This window comes from Equus asinus, chromosome 17, assembly GCF_041296235.1.
Source record: "Equus asinus isolate D_3611 breed Donkey chromosome 17, EquAss-T2T_v2, whole genome shotgun sequence".
In the NCBI taxonomy this organism is placed as follows: domain Eukaryota; kingdom Metazoa; phylum Chordata; class Mammalia; order Perissodactyla; family Equidae; genus Equus; species Equus asinus.
This window is the reverse complement of record NC_091806.1, coordinates 51,304,712-51,325,123: the sequence shown is the minus strand read 5'-3', so window position 1 is coordinate 51,325,123 and position 20,412 is coordinate 51,304,712. Positions and strand designations below refer to the sequence as shown.

Here is a 20,412-nt window from a genome sequence, read left to right as displayed (position 1 = left end):
GAAAGACTGCCTTTGCCAGATCCACCTTCCTGGACCTGTCCCTCTCTAGTACTCCAACACGTGGGACCCCCAGGGAGAGGGGCACCCCATGGACTCCCATGGCTCATCCTAGAGGTCCCAATCTTCCAGCTGCCTCCTAGAGTTAGCTCACTGATTTTCGGGGTACATAACAGGGGTGTGGGGAGACGAGCACAGGAGCCTGGCAGACATGCCCTTCTGAGTCCAGGAAGGGCTTCATCCAAGGTAGGAGGGGCCCACAGTACCTCCTGAGGTAGACTGGGCAGATCCACATCAGGTGACCCCCATCCCAGCCACAGTGGTCAGGAAGGCCCCCCCTTCCCCCAGGGTAGCCTTCATGAAGGGCGATAACACAGCACTGTCACAGGCAAGTGCACTTTATTGAATCCAGGTGTAGACGGGTATGTCTGCAAAAACTGCTGTAGAAAAGGGTATGGGCAAGTGGGCAGGGCCAAAGCCCCAGCATGTGAGGCCAGCAGGGCATGATGGGGACGGGGCTGTGCCCATGGGCAGCTAGAAGTAGCCTCTGCCGTCCTGCATCGCCTTTACAATTATCTGGTAGAGTGTCAGGCAGGTAAATCCCATAAGAACGATGAATCCAGTGCTCAGAAAGAGGCCCAAGACCAGGGCCCAGATGTTCAGGCACTTGGCAGTGGACGCATAGCTCTGGGCCCCAGTCACGTCGCCCACCATCTTCCGGTCCCTAGACTGGGGGAGAAGACACAGTGAGAGGGACCTGGAGGGGGTCTGGGAGAGCCAGCTGAGGTGACTCAGGTCCTTCCCTGCCTGGTCCCTGCCCAGAGCAGCCTGCACCTGCCCTTCACCCAGATGGGGCCACCCTGTCCCGTCCCCTGGAGCCTGAGCAGCACAGTGCCCCGTGGGCCCTCCCAGCTGGGCCTCCATCTCCTTCCTCACAGACTCAGCCTCTCCAGGAGGCCTCAGGCTCCTCCTCCCTCTGCTCTGGCCTCTTCACTGGCTGCTCGCCCCCGCAATGGGGCAGCGTTCCCTGTGAGTCCCTTTGTTCCTTCCGAGAGATCCTTGGAGCCCCATCCTGACTCTGAGGGATGTAATTTCTGGTTTGGTCAGTAGAGGAATTCCCTGGAGTCCTGGGGACAAAGTCAGACCCTGGCCATGGCCTTGCACCTCATGCAGCCCCATTGTGATCTGTGCACGTGCACACACACACACACACACACAAGGCCCCCCCACAACCCAGGTGCCATCTGGGTGGGGCCCTAACATGCTGACACACACTTTCTGGAGATGCCCCCACGTACCCACCCACCTTCACGGAGTAGGCGAAGGCCACGAAGCCCAGGCAGCACCAGTTCATGAAGAGCGTGTTGAACAGGGACCAGACGATGTGGTCGGGCACAGACGTCTCGCTGTGGATGTTGATCACAGTGGTCGTCACGGGAGCTGAGCTCTGCGGTGCCCCCAGCACGGACACCTCATGCTCCTCCTTGAGCATCTCATAGGTCGGGGGGACACCAGTGTGGGCGCCACTGACAAAGGTCTGGAAAGTGCGGTTCATGGTGCCAGGATGGAGCGAGCAGCGGTCCGGACGGCTGGACAGTGCTCAGTGGGCCTTTTCTTTCCCCAGTAGTTTCGTTTTCTCTGAAGTTTCCTTTTCCTGGCTTTGGGGAAATTGGGAATTGGCTGGGTACCAGGAGGGCGGAACAAATGACTGAGTGTCAAATTACACTAGGGCAGGGTTGGAGGAAGGGCTGTGGTCTAAGAGGGGCTTCCTGTCCCAGGCGGTCAGGTCAGGTCTCGTCTCTGCTGACCCACCTCCTCCTTCAGGGGTGTAGATGAGCCCTGGGGACTGGGAGCCATCCACCCTTTCCCGCAGCCCAGCCCCAAGCCTGCTGCAGAACCTCACTCTCCCCAGCCAGGGCCCCCACAAGGCCCTCATTCAGACTCCACACTCCAGGCCCAGAGGGAGTCCTCCCCCCAGAGCCCACACCTGGGCAGTCCCACGCCTCTTCTCTGAAGTCTGTTGTCCTTTTGTGCCGTCTCCACCTACCGAGGGTAAGGCTATCGGCTAGCAATGCCTGGGGGTACTCACCTGGACCCTGCTGAGCTTTCCACAGACATCTCCCCTCCCTGGACCAGCCCTCATGGTTCTTGTGATTGCAAGACGCCCTTCAGCAGTAACCATCAGGAAACATGGGAGAAAAAAGCTTATTACTTACAAGTCCTGGGGCCAGAGAGAGACAGAGAGCAATCGGGGTCCAGGGAGGGGTCTAGAGTTTCCAGGGCTCACTCTCTATTGGTGACTTTAAAACATAAGAGGAGGAATTTAAAGCACAGGAAGAGAGAAACACAAAGAAAACCAAACGAGCAGCCCAAAGGCTGGTTATGTCAAGGGGATCGAAAACAAAGGAGACTCATGGGGGGCCTGGGGAGGGGGCGGTCCCCTGGCTCTTTATCTAGCCGAGTGGCTGGCAGTTGTTTATTCCGGATAGACTTCCTTGAGCAGATGCCTCAGCAGTTAAAGGGGAAGTCAGGCACTTGCATCACAAAAGAAGAGCCCGCTCTCGGGCCACAGGACACTGCTCTGGCTCTGAGTCTAGGCAGCAGGTGGGGTCTGGGTGTTTCCTGGCTGCAGGTCAGGACCCAGCAGCCTGTGTTGCCTGCCCCCAAGGAGCCTTCCAGGCCCTCTCCCCAGGGTCCCCCAGGAACAGGAACACTGGGCGCTCTGTGATGTGAGGAGGTGTCTGTGGTGAGAGACAGGATGACTCCAGGGCATTTGGCAGCAGCTTTGGAGCACGGGGCCAGCATACTTGTGCAGCCCCACCCGCCTCCTCCCTCTGGTCCCCATCATTTCCCGTAGGCATCATTGGGGTGGTTACAGGGTGAAGCTCCAGTGTTGTCAGGATGGCTCCTCTGCTGGCGGGCCTGTGCCCCCTTCCCAGGGAGAGAGTCAGGTCAGCTTAGCAGCCAGGACACGGCTCTTTAAGACTGAAGGATCCGTCTGTTCTCCTTGTTATCTGCAGTCCTTACCTGAGAGGACGAGGGTGTGGGAGGCCCATGGCCAGGCCTGCACTGTCCCTTTAGGAGCGGTCGCCTTTGCCTGGAGGCCCAGTTGTGTCAAGGCTCCCAGACCAGCCTCCAGGTGCCCCTGCGGCTCTCACACCACCCAGAGGTCTGGGCCTCAGGCCCTGGGCCTGCTCCAGGTTTCCAGGGTCTGATCATTTCAGCCCCTTCCTTGGGTTCCCCTCAAGGGTGTCAGCTGCTTCCTGCAGTTACCACCCCTGGGCTGCCCCAAAACAGCTGTCTGTCGATGCAAGATAACCAATAGCCATTCTTTAGATTAGAGCAATGAAGTGAGTTTTACTTGAGTCAGAGTAAGGATTATAACTGGGTAGGCCTTAGAAAGTGTTCCAGGGAAGCGTCATTTTCAGTCTTACATCCATTTAGAACAAAGAACATACCTTAAACACACCGGGGATACATTTTCAAAGTTTCAAGAAGTATTTAGTTGCAAATCAGCAGATCAACATGACCCTGAAGTTAGGAAAGGGACTAATGGAGCATTACAAACAGGCCAGTACCAACAGGAGTAGGAGGGGAGCCTGCATTCTTATCTTGAGAAAGTACTTTCTTTGCTTTAACCGTTAAGCAGATGTGCAATGTCTGTTTGATAAGCCATAAGTCAGGCTTTTTAGTTCACACCAAAACAGTTTTGAACTCAAATAGTTACCCCATTACCTAAATATGTGAAAGTCTCTTGTTACGGGGGTTCTCTATCACCCATTCCTATGTCACATCCTCCCTGTGGAAATACCTAGTGTGGTTCTGTGTTCCTGCTGCACCCACACTGACCCAGAAGGCTGGCCTGTCTGCCTGAGCCAAAGCGGCACACGTGGCAGTCGGGGTGAGGGAGGGAGGGAACCTGTCCCTGGAGCCTGGCGTCGGGGGCGGTCAGTGAGGGGCAGAGACAGATGCCTGCAGGCCTGGAGGGCTGCTGCCTGTTCAGTGTCCTGAGGGCCACACTTGCCAGTGTCTATGGGACAACACTCCCACCGTGGGCCATTTCTGGCCAGCACAAGGCCCCTGCTCCTGCAGTGGAAAGCGACGGGCAGCGGCCCACCCTGGTGCAGCTCTTTGCCACGTGGCTGGTAAAGGAGACCTAAATAACCTCAATGAAAGGAACAGGAAAACGTGGTGAAAGAGTTGCCAAGTGATGTGTTTGGGTAATGATGACTTTTGTCTCATGTAATGTCAGGGATTGATAGTTTCCAGGACTTAATTTTAATCATGGCTATGTTCAGAATTGACTCACAAAATTCCTGGAAGTTGAACTCCTCTGCTACAGGCCATTTGCCAGGCCACGGGACCTGGATCTTCTTCTGAAAGTAACACGTAACATCTCAGGCTCTGTAACATCCCCATCTTCTGCCTGCATCCTGAGGTCTCCATCCCAGCCCCCTGTCCCCACCTTCCATGCTTTCTCCTGCTGCCACTGGCCTCTCTATGTCCAGGTCTCCACGTTCATTCTTTCCGTGTCCACTTCTCCCCACACAAAGAGGATGGCCGGGGCCCTGCTGTAATCTGCCCATGGGGAACTTTGCCTTCCCAGGAATGTTCAGGCCACCCCTGAGGGGGCTGGAGTTCAGGCTCCAGCTGTGTCCAGCTTTGTGCTGAACACGGAGCTGATCATGGAGAACCAGGCTGGGAATCCTTCCTTCTCCATCATCTGGTCCCAAGGGGTTCCCCCTGCAGTCCCAGGCGTGAACAGAGGGACCGGCGTTGGGAAGCAGTGGTGGACGACACAGGGTCAGGACAACCTGCCTGTTTGATCTGGAATGTTCCACTTCCATCCTCATAAGCATCGCTGCTGGGCCACCTGAAGCTCTGATTGGTGGGTCTGACACAACCCTGCTGTGATGGGCAGTTCTGCCACCAGGTCAGCTGGAGGCCCACATGGTTAGAGACAAGATGGGAAAGATTGCCTTTGCCAGATCACTGTCCACAGACCACAGCCCCAAGGTCAAGTTGATCTGTGTCTGGCATAGCAGCTATACTTGGGGCTCACCCTTGCTTGATCTGCAGTGGACCACTGTCTCCACCAGGGTCCATCTGGGTCTTGGGGCCAGAAGGGTGATCAAAATGGAGATTTCCAGTGGTGAGCACCCCTGCACCCATTAGGATTTGAGGGTGGCACTACTTTCTGCTCTTCTTCCCAGGATGGGATATTGGTTTTTATTTCAGTCCCTCTCAGGGTGGGTAGTGGGGAGTAATTCCAGACAACTCCACCCGGCCCATCAGACTACACAGGTCTGACCCAGAAGGCTGTAGACCCAATGTGAGGATGTGCCCACCACCATTTATTTCTATTCCAGTTCACATCCAGGAAGTGGGGAACATCTGCTGGGAGGGGCCGGGGCCCCCCTGAGAGTTTTGATACTGCACAAAGGGCACAATCTACTCCCTGCAAGACAAAAGCCAATCATCAAGAGCCAAGATGGTGGCGGAGAAAGGGCATGTTATCACAGCTTGCTAGCAAGAGGGAAGATGGCTGACTAATGTCCAAAAGAACCATCTTAAGGGGGGCACAGATTCCTGAAGCAGTTATTTAGGCCAGTGGGTTATAGGGGAGGGGTTAGGAATGTTGACCCTCTGGTGTTACAGACTGGGAGTTGCCACATCAGATCCTTCAGTTTGCATTGATGATGGCTATCAGCATAGACTCTCTGTTTGGGGGTCATCACATTCCTAAGGAACTCAAAAGAACCAAGTTATTGTCTTATCGCAGCTGAGAGGTATATGTACTAGCAGAGGTCATAAAATCCACAGAAAAGGTGGATCTCCTGGAGGGTGCAGATCCTTCTGGGTTAGCTAGTCAGAGGTCATTCAAAGTTACAACATGGTCTCTTTTCTACAATATGGCTTCCCTTGTGTCACCCTTGTGTTGAGCTGGTTTCAGTTTGATTGCTTCTGGAGCCCCCACTTCCTTGGCCCCCATGTGCCCCATGTGAAAGAGGGGCCAGAATGATGCCTTGCCAGTTGAGATATTGTGATTTTGTGATTTCTAATAAGAAAAGTGCATTGGTCTTCATCCCATTTCTGGCACAGAACTAAAACCCTTGGCATGTCCCATGATGACAGCAGAAAGGTGTTTTCTGCCATGTTAAGGAGGTGACTGGACCCCCTCCGGATGGGGCTGCAGGAGAACCGACCACGTGGTTAGAGGGCTGGGGCTGTCAGCCTGCCCCACCTCCACCTCTGGGGAGGGGAGAGGGGATGCAGGTCACCAAAGCGACGATTTCATCAACTGTGCCCATGATGAGGCTTCCATAGAAACCCTCAGGAAGGGGCTCAGAGAGCTCCCAGGTTGGTGCTCGTGGTGCACGTGGAAAGTGGGGAGGCAAGGCACCCCGAGAGGGCATTGAGGCTCCTCGCTCCTTCCCCACACCCTGCCCTGTGCACTCTTCCGGCTGGCTGGTCCTGAGTTACAACCTTTTATTATGAACCAGTGATTATGAGTAAAAGTTTCTGAGTTCCGGGAGCCGCTCTAGCAACTTAATTGAACCTGAGGAGGGGGTTGTGGGAACCTCTGCTTCAAAGCCACTCCATCAGAAGTGCAGATGACAACCTGGACTTGTGGCTGGAGTCTGAAGCTGGGGGCAGGCTTGTAGGACGGAGCCCTTCACCTGTGGGATCTGACGCTATCTCCAGGTAGACAGTGTCAGAGCCGAGTTGAACTGCAGGACACCCAGCTGGTGTCTGAGAGTTGCTTGATATAGTGTGGAAAGTCCTTTTCCCCCATGACAAATGGGAATTGGGTCCAGGAACCTAATTCAGAAATTGATCTGAGACCAACAGTCCCTAATAACAAATAAAAATGGCAAGCAATAGGATATATTGGAGTAGATGAGGAAGCCATTTGGTGTAAAACTAATTCGGCGTGACTTTGTTTTTCCAAAAGGGCCTGACGTGGCCATTGGGCATGCATTGTATATCTGCTTTAAGCATTTGCTATGTCCCACAGACAAAAACAAATGGCCTTAAGATAAAGGTGCAACTTCCCCCACATTGGCATTTCCTTAAGGATGAGCATCTCTCCCTAGGCTAGGATTACTGTGCTCACCTGTGACCACCCAGCTTGAGGCAGCAGGCCTGCTCCCTGTTGTGTCCCCCGAGACAGCGGAGCTACCACCTGCTGTGTCCATCAATCGCTGTGCAGACAGAGCGGTCTCGTGACTATTGTAAAAGGGACATTTCAATCACACGTGATACATGCTCTCTGATGGTATACAACCACTCTGTACACCCCATTTCTTCGGTGCCCTTCCTCCCTTGGGGAAAGAAGGCCCCAGGCTATATGGTCCTCACATTTGGCTCACCCCAATTTTGATTTATAGATTGATTATAGATTATTTGCGTCGACACGAAGGCATTGTTAAAAAGAGACAACAGGCCCAAAGTGGAGCCACTAAAGCTAAGCCCCCACCAGCAAACTAAGACTAGGCACGTAGCCGCAGTGCAGCCTCAGCCCCCAGGACAGTGACCTTAACCAGCCAGTCTGGAACTTCCTGATCAGCCCTAGTGAGGGAGTCAGCCTGGTACACCCCTGCCGTCCCCCAAGGAAGGTGACCTTGGCTTGAACAATCCTCTCTGCTGGTAACTTCCTTATCCCACCCGCTTGTGTCCATAAGTCTGTCATTATGTGCAGCTCTTCAGTGTTCTTTTCTTTTTGCTAGACAGGATGCTGCCCGACTCGTGAATCATTGAATAAAGCCAATAGGATCTTTAAATTTTACTCAGTTGAATTTTATTTTTTAACATTGTCTACTATTCCCCTCTCCTCAGGGCCCATTATGCCTGGCCGTGGAGAGGCCAGTGGTTAGCAGAAGAAGCAGTGAAAGGTGGGGACCAGGAGTTGCGGTGGAGGTCTGAGGACTCAGGCAGAGGACAGAGAGCAAAGCTTCAGCTATCACATGCGTAGGGCAGGAAGAACAATTTCTTTACCCTTTGGTCCTTCTGGCTGCCTAAGAATTACATTGACATGAGAAAGAATAACAGGAGAAAATTGAACAAAGTTTAATAACATGCATACATGGGAGAAATCCAGAAAAACTGAGTAACTCACCAAGAAGGCTGAAGCCACTACCTTAAATCCCGTCTTCAGCTAATGACAAAGGGGGATGCTGTGGGGCAGTGGTTTGGGACTTCAAAGGGGAGGAAAGTAATTTACATGGAGGTGGAAAAGCAAATGTGTGGTAAATAAATGATTACCATTCCTAGAGAAGACAGTGGTACACAGGGAGGACTTGGATTAAATGGGCCTTACTAAGTTCCTCCTCATTTACCACACCTGTGTCATATGATACTGTAGTTATCTATGCTGAGAGCTGCTTCCTGGGACAGGCCTTCTATCTTAAATTCTTTTAGGCAGTTAGGGGGAAGGTCAATGTTTCTTCTTGAGTCTTTGTTCTTAAAAATAATCAAGCCAAAGAGATACATTTTGGGGTGAAAAATTCTGATCCCCCACAATCCTGCCTTAGGAAATTCAAGAAGTTTCACAGTCCAGAAGCTGAGACGATAGATTGCTCCATACACTAAACACTAGTCTCTTAGTGCCGATAATAGTTCAGTCCAGTTAAATTCATTTCAGGAGGCAGTGATGCAGGTGTGCTCCCAAACTTAGGCCTCTAATTTGTATGCAAGAAATCAAGTATTTAATAAGAAGCATTTCTATGAAAACAAAAGAAAAACAAAGGTTAATGGTGAAGCAAATTATAAACCCATTCCTGAGCCCAGGAGACAGCCAGTCAAGAAGATTTCTATATGTTAGGGTTGAAGCATCTTTTGCAGCTTGAAATGTCTCTGATGATGTCATTGGATGTTCATGTATCTTTTTGAGTATCTTATACAGCAAGAGGTGTGAAGATTGTCTGAACATGGGTGCTGTGATTTCTCTTAAGTTTGTATCAAGTTGTCCAGCTTCAGTTTGCAGGGCTGTGGGGAAGAGCAGTTTCAGTTCTCAATGATTCCAAATAAAAAAGATGGAAAAAAATTGAAAACATTAGTTTGGAGATTTCCAGTACAGTTTACAGGTAGAAAACAAAGACCTCAAAGACAATTAACAGAAGTAGACTCTAAAAGCCAAAAGTGTGTATTATAGTTTCTACTACAACATAATTTTTCTTTCTAAAATCACCCTCTTTTTTTAATTGAGTTAATGATAGGTTACAATCTTGTGAAATTTCAGTTGTACATTAATGTTTGTCATTTGTGTTGTAGGTGCACCACTTCACCCTTTGTGCCCACCCCCCACCCCACCTTTCCCCTGGTAGCCACTAAACTGTTCTCTTAGTCCACATTTTTAAATTCCTCATGTGAGTGGAGTCATACACAGATTATCCTTCTCTAGCTGGCTTATTTCACTTAACATAATTCCCTCAAGGTCCATCCACGTTATTGCAAATGGAATGATTTTGTTCTGTTTTGCAGCTGAGTGGTATTCCATTGTATATATACCACATCTTCTTTATCCATTCATCTGTTGATGGGCACTTAGGTTGCTTCCATGTCTTGGCTATTGTAAATAATGCTGCAATGAACATTGAAACTCACCCTCATTTTTTAACAAAGATAGCCAAGTTAAGACTAATTGGCTTGCAAAATAAGTCTACTTTCAATAAACTTGTCTCAATTAATTATGTAAGTACAGGAAGAGCACTGATTGATCATAGAGGCTCTTTTAAATTTTCTTTGCAGGAATTTTTATAAGGAATCTCAGGTTGAACTTTATAGGCCTATTGAGGCAGGAAAGCCAAGCCAAAGACTTGTCATCAAACTCTGCCTGCAATACCTATAGGTTTGGTTGAATTCCTCTCTTCTCGAGGTCCCCAAAATATCCTGAGGTTTGTTGCAGCTGCCAGGAAGTGATCTTCTTTACTCACCTGGTAAGGTTGCTGGGACCCTGTAAGCAATGTGCTAGGCCAATATTTCCAAGGGGTTTTAGTGATTCCATAAAGTCAACCTTTGTTCCTCAAAGCTGTCTGGTCATATCTGAGTCTATGCATGTCTCTCTCAAATATGACATTCCAGTCAAAGCCTTGGTAATATAACCAATGTTTCTAATGGTGTCCTGTTATAAGGAGAAAAGATTCTTATGGAACTTACGCAAATAACTATATTGCCATGAAAATAAGAATATTCATTTATTGAGAGTTTCCAAATTCTGGAGGGATCAGGTAGGGAGAAAAAGATAAATGCTTCAATTCTGCTCACAAAGGTATAATTTACCAAATTTTTATAAGTCACAGTTAGCTTAAGAGAAAAGAGAAAAAGATTTCCTTATATATGGAAAAACAAAACATTTTAAAAATCAGCAATATTTCAAAGAAAAGTCATAAAAATTATCATCTTCATCAGTTCATTCAGCTCCATATAATCAATTCTTTTTTAAAAAAAAGATTTTATTTTTCCTTTTTCTCCCCAAAGCCCCCCAGTGCATAGTTGCATATTTTTAGCTGTGGGTCCTTCCAGCCATGGCATGTGGGATGCCACCCCAGCATGGCCTGATGAGTGGTGCCATGTCTGCGCCCAGGATCCAAACTGGCGAAACCCTGGGCCACCAAAGCACAGCGTGCAAACCCAACCACTTGGTCACAGGGCCAGCCCCCAATTCTTGATTTTCATCTTTTGTTAGGAATTTTATGAAGCCAACAGTTTCTCCACTAGAGTTCTGTAATTTCTTACCCAGTTCAGTTTTATGATCTGAAAGTTTATCAGAAACTTGTATTCTAGAGTAAATGTCAAAATCCTTTCCATGAATCTCTCTGAAGATGAAATATATTTGCAAAAGCATCAGAGTAAAAATAAAACTGTCTGTAAATGACAAAAGACTTAAAAATGGCAGTTGACAAAGAAATTCTGATATTTCTGTGACATATAGCATTTTAAGATAACTAGAATTATGACTGATAACCAAGACCAATCAGAATTTTAGGAATGTTATATAATTTTTAAAACACTTACATTAACAACATTTACACACACAATATGACCTAAGAAGGTTTACCATCATTTATTTGACAATGCTTCCCATGCAAATTTAACATACCAAATAACCCTAATTAGTTTAATATCTCCCTTTCTATAGGAAGAGGGAACAAATTCTTTGAGAAGTCCCAGGGGTCTGCTGGAAATCCTCAAAGTTACTTTCAGGTCAAAAGAAAGACTTTACTTAGGACTTGAATTTTGGGGAAGTTAGTCAAAAATTTCAAAAGGATCATAGGTCACTGTGGAACAATGCTCTGCTATCCATTTAACATAGCAAGTTAAACAGTCTTTTAAAAAACCTTACCTCTCTCAATAGAGAGACTTTAGCTTTTTGAGCATAGGAAATTATATTTTTGACCAAACACAGAATTTCTGCCTTTTAGGTAGATTTACTCAAAAATAAAGAAAAACCTTTTATAATCTCTTTATCAAGAGCAGACTAAAAGTTCAAGAAAAGTATCCTTTTAAGAGAGAGAAAACCAGGGGCTGGCCCAGTGTCGCAGCAGTTAAGTGCGCCCATTCCACTTCAGCGGCCCAGGGTTCACTGGTTCAGATCCCGGGTGAGGACATGGCACTGCATGGCAAGCCATGCTGTGGTAGGCATCCCACATATAAAGCAGAGGAAGATGGGCATGGATGTTAGCTCAGGGCCAGTCTTCCTCAGCAAAAAGAGGAGGATTAGCAGTAGTTAGCTCAGGGATAATCGTCCTCAAAAAAAAAAAGACAGAGAAAAATTTATTTTTTTTTCTAGTTTTTTCTAGTTTTGCACCAGGTTACATTGGACATTAATTTACTTAATTAAATTCATTTCAATCTTAGCCAACTTAACCATGCACAAAACTCTTTTTTCAGAGTTCTTCTTTCACAAACCTATAACTTTATTAACCAACAAACAAAAATATCTCCATTTCTTATATGTTCTTTACCAAAAGCATACATCTTACTTTCTTTGAATACAAAGATGTTTCACTTAGTAATTTTTAGTTGCTTTAATTACACGTATTAATTAGAATATTTCACCCTTAGAAACCTTAATTTTTATTGTAAACTAAGAAGTAAGCAATAATGAACTGTCTTTTACATTAGCATTCTGTGGCTTTGCAAATTTATAAATACTTTTTATAATTCCTAGAAACATGCTACATCATAGAATGATCTTTTAATAAAGACAAGTTTATTGATAGGCTCAAACATTTTTTAGCTTCTCTGTAATAAGAAGACAAAAGTATACAGACTTAGACTTGTTTAGCAGTTGATGTTTCAGCATTTTATCCTATTTGAAAATGATCTGGATATTCAATTAATTTTCCATCATCTAATGTATCCTAGGAAAACTTCAAAGTTTCAAGTTACCAAAGAGATTTTGGAAATTATTATTATTTTTTTTAAGATTTTATTTTTTTCCTTTTTCTCCCCAAAGCCCCCCAGTACATAGTTGTACATTCTTTGTTGTGGGTCCTTCTAGTTGTGGCATGTGGGCCGCTGCCTCAGCGTGGCCTGACGAGCAGTGCCATGTCTGCGCCCAGGATTCAAACCAACGAAACACTGGGCCGCCTGCAGCGGACCGCGCAAACTTAACCACTTGGCCACGGGGCCAGCCCCAATTTTGGAAATTATTTTAAATACACATGACACAAAATATAATTGTTGCTAAAAGTTTATCTATAAACCTTTATCTTACATCTATCTAAATCATTTGTTCCCAACAATTATGTTTAGATTATCCATGAAAACATCATGAGACATTAGACAAAATTAGCTGTCATTCTAAGTTATTATTTGTGCTAAGGAATTTGTAACAAAGATAGCATGAGCTTATTTCACTAGTAAACTCAGGCTGCATGTCTGCATCATCTCCAATGCTGACATCTAGGACATGTTTATTCCAACCAAACCAACAAACTTAAATAAGTTTTTATTTACCAAAGATTATTTTATATCATGTTAATTGAAAACATTTGGGTTAGTTTTTATTACATTTAGAAATAATTTATGTAAGCACTTACTTCAAGCCAATTCAATAGAGCTCTTAATTTTGACCATATCATCCAGAGGTAGAAAAATATCTCACATTTACAACATACACTTATAGACATACATGAACACACAGGTCAACACACACAGAGACCTTATAACTTCTGTTAAATTTTTGCTATGAATCAGGTACAGTACAAAACTCACTAATTTATAAGAGAATAGTTGGATCCAAATTTTGTTTTAGCAATTGGAAAGAGTTAAGTTCACCTGCCAAATCTTTTTACTGATATTTATGGAGAAGACATTTAAGATCTTCTTGTTGTTGTTAAATTTCCAAATATTTCCTCTCCCTTTTTGTAAGACAAAGATAGTGGTTTTAAGTTTCTCAGATACTTGGGTTGCAGTCTGAATGCTATCAAAAAGCTGATCTGCTCCTCCAACTACATTTTCTTTAATTTCCTTCTTTATATCGGGAGGTTTTTAACCAAGAAGTAAATGAAAAGATTTTTATTTTCTGAAACTTGAGGACAATGTACCACACCTTTAAAAAGTCTGCACAAAGCATTTAACAGAGGCTGTCTATCTGAGTGCAGAATTCAAACCTAGACGTATTCACCCTGGGGGGGGGGGTCTGTCATCTTTTCTGTTAATTTCCCCTCGAATATCAGCCTCTAGTTTCCATTTCCCACTGTGTGGGCTCAGGGAATGCTGTTGACTGCCTTTAGCATGTGTAACTAGCATTACCTAAATGGTGGATTTATACGTTCTGGTTTACACCATCAGGCAGGGGAAACATTCCCTGGTGAGACACAATGTCTGTCCCTACAATATAACCTCTAATACTACCAGGCAAAAGAGATGCAATCATTGCACATAAAGCCAATTTAGATATTCCAATCTTCTTAATTTCACCACCTCTTATGTAAGAATGGTGTAGTGAAAATGCTCTCTCCGGTCTCCCGTGGGAACATGGATGCCTCCAGTCACAAACCTACTAATCTGTACACTGGGCAAGCGCTGCTGGAATTGAACTTTTTCAGCACTAACAAGCAATGAAAGTTGAGATGACAAAGGTTCCTTATAGACTGGGACCCTAATCTCCTCTGAGAGCTGACACAGCTGCACAAAGAGAGTGTGGCTCAGAGCCCCAGGCTATTTGACTGGCCACCAAAATACATGCTGGTATGTGCATCCTCCAGATGACAGAGACCAGAGGTCACAAAACCAAGCTCTCAAAATACAGAATAATACAAAAGAAACCTCATCCTACATGCACGTTAACAACTTTAGCTAAGCCTTGGGTCCCTTGGAGCCAAACTAATACCTAAGAGGGATGTTCCCCAGGGTTGGGAAATGTGTGCTGTTTTCTAGAGTATCGTGTTGCATGGAAATCTCCTTGAGGTTGGTGGATGACCTGTTTCACCTACCTAATTCCATGAATGACTTATCCTCTCACAGGAGTCTTCTTGAGGTGTCAAGTGTCCTAATGGCTCTTAAATACTCAACCTATGTGCAACAACTTTGTGGCCTTTTGGCTTCCAAGATGTCCCTTAGCAATAGCTTTCACCCCTTGTGCTATTAACCCAGAGTGAAGTTTACTGCAGGGCCGGCCCAGACAACAGGTTTATAGGGCCCTATGTCTGCACCTGCACTACAGCTTTTCCTTTTTATGACAAATGACACAAAAGACAGAGACAAGGAAAAATAGTGACCATCTCTGGGAGAAGGATCGGTAGACTAATGAGTACTCAAACCAAATGTCCCAGAGCTGCTGAGTCCGAGAAACTAGCTTCACAAATATTTTCTCCTGTGAATCTAAATTTAGACAAGGAAAAAACCCACCACTCTCACTTCCACTGGACCCTGTGGGCAGACACTCAGGAGACTGACGTGGTAAGAACTATTGTCTTCTCCCAGCTCTTGTCAGGAGTCCAGCATCTCTCGGCTGCAGTCATCCGGGAGCGAGCAGTGTCCAGCCAGTGAAGTTTTATGCCATCCAAGTCTCCAAACAGTAAGGAAGGAAGACAATGCCTCTGCCCTCTGGGTCCTTCTGGCTGGCCTAAGAATTAAATTAACATGAAGTTAACATGAGACAGAACAACAGGAGAAATCAAACAAAGCTTAATAATATGTATACATAGGAGAAACCCAGGAAAACTGAGTAATTGGCCAAAATGGCCAAAGCCACCAGTTTAAATGCCATTTTCAGCTAAAACTGGGGGCAGTGGTTTGAGACGTTGGAGGGGATGAAGACAATTTACATGGAGATGGAAATGCAAATGTTTGTTAAACAAGTGTTTGCTGGGCCCTCGATGGACAATGTGACCCGAGAGACAGAACTTTGATAAAATGGGCTTGCTGGTGCCTTTCTACACCCATCTTACATTTTACCATAGTTGTCTCATGGCATTAGCTCCTTCCTGGAACAGGCCTTTCTATGTTAAATTCTTTTAGGCAGTTAGGGGGAAAGTCAACGTTTCTTTCAGTCTTTTGTTTTTAAAAATAATCAAGGCTGGGGCCAGCCGTGTGGCCTAGGGGTTAAATTTGGCGGGCTCTGCTTTGGTGGCCAGGGTTCAATTCCCAGGTGCAGACCTACACCACTTGTCAGTGGCCACGCTGTGGTGGCCGCGTACATACAAAATAGAGGAAGACTGGCACAGATGTTAGCTCTGGGCAAATCTTCCTCAGCAAAAATAATAATAATAATAATCAATGCAAAGAGATACACTTTGGGGTACAAGTTCTTACCCCCAACACACTCTTGAAGGGAACCCAGGGAAGGGGCTGAAATGATCAGACCCTGGAAACCTGGAGCAGGCCCAGGGCCTGAGGCCCAGACCTCTGGGTGGTGTGAGAGCCGCAGGGGCACCTGGAGGCTGGTCTGGGAGCCTTGACACAACTGGGCCTCCAGGCAAAGGCGACAGCTCCTAACAGGACAGTGCAGACCTGGCCATGGGCCTCCCACACCCTCGTCCTCTCAGGTAAGGACTGCAGACAACAAGGAGAACAGACGGATCTTTCAGTCTAAAGAGCCCTGTCCTGGCTGCTAAGTGGACCTGACCCTTTCCCTGGGAAGGGCGCACAGGGCCACCAGCTGAGGAGCCATCCTGACAACACTGGAGCTTCACCCTGTAACTAATGTGGGCTCGGTGAGTCAAGGAGTTGAAAGAAAGATTTCTTGGACTCTCAAGGTCTGGCAGTAGTGCTCTTTTATTCAGAGGATAGCATGGAGTAGCATGGGGACAGGACCCATGGGCAGTAAGAGCTGCAATGTGTTGAGGGTTAGAGCTAAATATATAAGGCATAGGTATGTGAGTTATTTCTTTACAAGACAAAGGAAAGATCATGAAAAAAAATCATTAAAATGGTATCAGTGCAGGTGGGGTCTGGTTATTGGGTGGTCCTATAACTTCCCATAAGAATCAAATCAGATTAAGTCAGGACATGCTTCCCGGAGGATGATGTAGATTGCTATGTAGGGCGGGTCACCTTGGGCTTCTGTCCCTGGGGCAGCCTTGATCCTCATCACAACCACCCCAATGACACCTATGGGAAATGATGGGGACCAGAAGGAGGAGGGGGGATGGGGCTGCACAAATATGCTGGCCCCGTACTCCAAAGCTGCTGCCAAATGCCCTGGAGTCATCCTGTCTCTCACCACAGCCGGCTCCTCACATCTCGGAGCACCCAGTGTTCCTGTTCCTGGGGGACCCTGGGGAGAGGGCCTGGAAGGCTCCTTGGGGGCAGGCAACACAGGCTGCTGGGTCCTGACCTGCAGCCAGGAAACACCCAGACCCCACCTGCTGCCTAGACTCAGAGCCAGAGCAGTGTCCTGTGGCCCGAGAGCGGGCTCTTCTTTTGTGATGCAAGTGCCTGACTTCCCCTTTAACTGCTGAGGCATCTGCTCAAGGAAGTCTATCCGGAATAAACAACTGCCAGCCACTCGGCTAGATAAAGAGCCAGGGGACCGCCCCCTCCCCAGGCCCCCCATGAGTCTCCTTTGTTTTCGATCCCCTTGACATAACCAGCCTTTGGGCTGCTCGTTTGGTTTTCTTTGTGTTTCTCTCTTCCTGTGCTTTAAATTCCTCCTCTTATGTTTTAAAGTCACCAATAGAGAGTGAGCCCTGGAAACTCTAGACCCCTCCCTGGACCCCGATTGCTCTCTGTCTCTCTCTGGCCCCAGGACTTGTAAGTAATAAGCTTTTTTCTCCCATGTTTCCTGATGGTTACTGCTGAAGGGCGTCTTGCAATCACAAGAACCATGAGGGCTGGTCCAGGGAGGGGAGATGTCTGTGGAAAGCTCAGCAGGGTCCAGGTGAGTACCCCCAGGCATTGCTAGCCGATAGCCTTACCCTCGGTAGGTGGAGACGGCACAAAAGGACAACAGACTTCAGAGAAGAGGCGTGGGACTGCCCAGGTGTGGGCTCTGGGGGGAGGACTCCCTCTGGGCCTGGAGTGTGGAGTCTGAATGAGGGCCTTGTGGGGGCCCTGGCTGGGGAGAGTGAGGTTCTGCAGCAGGCTTGGGACTGGGCTGCGGGAAAGGGTGGATGGCTCCCAGTCCACAGGGCTCATCTACACCCCTGAAGGAGGAGGTGGGTCAGCAGAGACGAGACCTGACCTGACCGCCTGGGACAGGAAGCCCCTCTTAGACCACAGCCCTTCCTCCAACCCTGCCCTAGTGTAATTTGACACTCAAGTCATTTGTTCCGCCCTCCTGGTACCCAGCCAATTCCCGATTTCCCCAAAGCCAGGAAAAGGAAACTTCAGAGAAACCGAAACTACTGGGGAAAGAGAAGACCCACTGAGCACCATCCAGCCTTCCGGACCACAGCTCGCCCCATCCCGGCACCATGAACCACACCTCCCGGACCTTTGTCAGTGGCGCCCACACTGGTGTCCCCCCGACCTATGAGATGCTCAAGGAGGAGCATGAGGTGTCTGTGCTGGGGGCACCCCGGAGCTCAGCTCCCGTGACGACCACCGTGATCAACATCCACAGTGACACCTCCGTGCCTGACCACATCGTCTGGTCCCTGTTCAACACGCTTTTCACATACTGGTGCTGCTGCCTGGGCTTCGTGGCCTTCGCCTACTCCGTGAAGGGGGGGTGGGTGCGTGGGGGATTCCCCAGAAAGTGTGTGTCAGCCTGCTAGGTCCCCACCCAGATGGCATCTGGGTTGTGGGGAGGCCTTGTGTGTGTACGTCTGTGTGTGTGTAGATGATGCGGGGTCGGTGAGCCGAGGAGTCGAAAGAGATTTCTTAGACTCTTAAGATCTGGCAGTAGTGCTCTTTTATTTAGAGAGTAGAATAGCATGGGGACAGGACCCATGGGCAGTCAGGCTGCTGCTTGGGGACAGGACCCACGGGCAGTCAGAGATGCTGCTGGCATGGGGAGCTGCTGCTGCCGCCGCTGGCATGAGGACAGGACCCATGGGCAGGCAGAGCTGCTGCCGGCATGTTGCTGCTGCCGCTTCTGCTGCTTCTGCTGCTGCTGCAAAGTTGGGTGGAGAGTAAGGCTAAATTTAAGGCATAGGTATGTGAGTTATCTCTTTACAAGACAAAGAATATGTAAAAAAGTTAAAATGGTATCAGTGCAGGTGGGGTCTGGTCATTGGGTGATCCCATGACTTTTAGACAAGAATCAAATTGGATTAAGTAAAGGTTAGAAAGGGTAGACGCCACCATCCTAAACCAGTTACATGAGATTGCCAGACAGCAACCAATTTAAGTTCTTGCCTTCCCCATTAAGAGTTTCTAGGGACAAGGTCATCTCTCCTCTTCTTCCTGGTACAGAGAGGGAGGCACCTTTTACAGATAGAGATTTACCTTACAAATGTAAATGTGTCCCAACAAGGGCAAGTTCCATTCCCCAGAGCCTCCTTCCCTGTCCCAGTTTATCAAAAGCAATCAGCCCAAAACAATCCCGATGCCAAAGAGTCATACCTTGGAGTGGCCAATTTCAGGTCCCTACAAGTTCATCCCCCGCTTCCTTCACAAATGCAAATGTCTCTCAAAAGGGCAAGCAAAATTCCAGTCCTCGGAGCCTGCTTCTCATCTGCAATTTTAAAAGTAACCCGCCTAAAAATCCTCATCATAAACCGTTTTAAAATTAAGCAGCCTAAAAATCCTCATCATAGATCACAATGGGGCTGCATGAGGCGCACGGCCATGGCCAGGGTCTGACTTTGTCCCCAGGACTCCAGGGAATTCCTCTACTGATCAAACGAGAAATTGCATCCCTCAGACTCAGGATGGGGCTCCGAGGATCTCTCGGAAAGAACAGAGGGAGTCACAGGGAACGCTGCCCCATTGCGGGGGCGAGCAGCCAGTGAAGAGGCCAGAGCAGAGGGAGGAGGAGCCTGAGGCCTCCTGGAGAGGCTGAGTCTGTGAGGAAGGAGATGGAGGCCCAGCTGGGAGGGCCCACGGGGCACGGTGCTGCTCAGGCTCCAGGGGACGGGACAGGGTGGCCCCCATCTGGGTGAAGGGCAGGTGCAGGCTGCTCTGGGCAGGGACCAGGCAGGGAAGGACCCGAGTCACCTCAGCTGGCTCTCCCAGACCCCCTCCAGGACCCTCTCACTGTGTCTTCTCCCCCAGTCTAGGGACCGGAAGATGGTGGGCGACGTGACTGGGGCCCAGAGCTATGCGTCCACTGCCAAGTGCCTGAACATCTGGGCCCTGGTCATGGGCCTCCTCGTGATCATTACATTCTTCATTATTTCTTGCCTCTGGCTGACTGATCTTTTTCCACACATTTTAGCGATCATAATGAGTTCCAGAGACTACTAGCAGCTGTGCGTGGCCTGTGGCTACCCCAGCCTTCACAGCACTTTATACACACATCTGTCTACACTTGAATTCAATAAAACGCTGGTTTGAGGAGTTGCTGTGTTTTCACCTGGGAGAGGGTGAGAGTCCTCCGCCAGCCCCTGAGACAGAACCCCTCCCATCGGTCCCTCCTACTTGCTACTCTGAGGGGGCAGGGCATGTCCTCAGGGCTTGCCTGTATCTGGCCTTCAGCTGGGGGCACAAAAGGATGAGGGTTTTGAGAGGGGGTCCCTCCTTCCCAGAGGTCTGAGCCCTGACCCAAGATGGTTCGTTTGGGGAAAGGTAGTCTGGGTCCAGAACACCTTTGGCCCCCAAGGCCCCCACTGGTGGGAAGGCTGCAAGGGGACCTGACTCAGTCCACACTTCCCCTTTGGAGAGAAAGCCTCGGAGGTCCCTGCTCTTCTTGAGGAGGAGAAATGCCTGCCCTGACCTGGAACTTGGCTCCCTTCTCTAGTTCTGTTACACTTGGGCGTGATCCAGGGCAGACCCTGCCCACAACCAGCTGGGCAGGTTCAGTGGGAAGTGGGGACACCGTAGCCCCCATCCTCCCCATGCACCCAGAGCCCAGCTGTG

At 48.3% G+C, this 20,412-nt stretch overlaps 2 protein-coding genes and 2 long non-coding RNA genes across 9 annotated transcripts; 1 reads left to right on the top strand and 3 right to left on the bottom strand.

The window, feature by feature from the left end:
- Positions 1–379: 379 nt before the first annotated feature.
- On the bottom strand, positions 380–3,251 carry LOC106825562 (interferon-induced transmembrane protein 1-like). 5 transcript variants are annotated; one of them, XM_070488556.1, is made up of 3 exons: positions 2,087–3,251; positions 1,304–1,655; positions 380–726 (listed from the first exon to the last, which is right to left on the bottom strand). In XM_070488556.1, exons 2-3 carry the CDS (start codon positions 1,550–1,552, stop codon positions 532–534), a joined length of 444 nt encoding a protein of 147 aa, XP_070344657.1. In that variant the 5' UTR covers positions 1,553–1,655; positions 2,087–3,251; the 3' UTR covers positions 380–531. The 5 variants fall into 5 exon arrangements, with proteins under 5 accessions (XP_070344657.1, XP_014688308.2, XP_070344660.1 ...); XM_014832822.3 differs by having other exon boundaries at positions 2,214–2,507; XM_070488559.1 differs by having other exon boundaries at positions 1,304–1,651; positions 2,214–2,507.
- Positions 3,252–7,786: 4,535 nt separating this feature from the next.
- LOC123278126 (uncharacterized) lies at positions 7,787–17,559 on the bottom strand. The gene is made up of 3 exons (XR_006515406.2): positions 17,367–17,559; positions 14,857–15,073; positions 7,787–8,985 (listed from the first exon to the last, which is right to left on the bottom strand). It is a non-coding gene; the product is annotated as an uncharacterized lncRNA (long non-coding RNA).
- Positions 16,941–19,924, top strand: LOC123278125 (interferon-induced transmembrane protein 3-like). 2 transcript variants are annotated; one of them, XM_070488560.1, is made up of 3 exons: positions 16,941–17,202; positions 17,762–18,121; positions 19,614–19,924. In XM_070488560.1, the coding sequence occupies exons 2-3, from the start codon at positions 17,865–17,867 to the stop codon at positions 19,798–19,800; spliced, it is 444 nt and encodes a 147-aa protein (XP_070344661.1). In that variant the 5' UTR covers positions 16,941–17,202; positions 17,762–17,864; the 3' UTR covers positions 19,801–19,924. The 2 variants fall into 2 exon arrangements, 1 of the variants encoding a protein (XP_070344661.1); XR_011495270.1 differs by lacking the exon at positions 19,614–19,924 and having other exon boundaries at positions 16,941–17,329; positions 17,762–18,075.
- On the bottom strand, positions 18,288–19,350 carry LOC139040831 (uncharacterized). The gene is made up of 2 exons (XR_011495271.1): positions 18,958–19,350; positions 18,288–18,505 (listed from the first exon to the last, which is right to left on the bottom strand). It is a non-coding gene; the product is annotated as an uncharacterized lncRNA (long non-coding RNA).
- Positions 19,925–20,412: the final 488 nt, after the last annotated feature.

Coding starts and splice junctions, on each gene's coding strand:
- LOC106825562 (XM_070488556.1), bottom strand. CDS start 1,552: ATGAACCGCACTTTCCAGACCTTTGTCAGTGGCGCCCACACTGGTGTC. Junction 727..1,303: donor CCTTCGCCTACTCCGTGAAG/GTGGGTGGGTAC, acceptor CTTCTCCCCCAG/TCTAGGGACCGGAAGATGGT.
- LOC123278125 (XM_070488560.1), top strand. CDS start 17,865: ATGAACCACACCTCCCGGACCTTTGTCAGTGGCGCCCACACTGGTGTC. Junction 18,122..19,613: donor GCCTACTCCGTGAAGGGGGG/GTGGGTGCGTGG, acceptor CCCCCAGTCTAG/GGACCGGAAGATGGTGGGCG.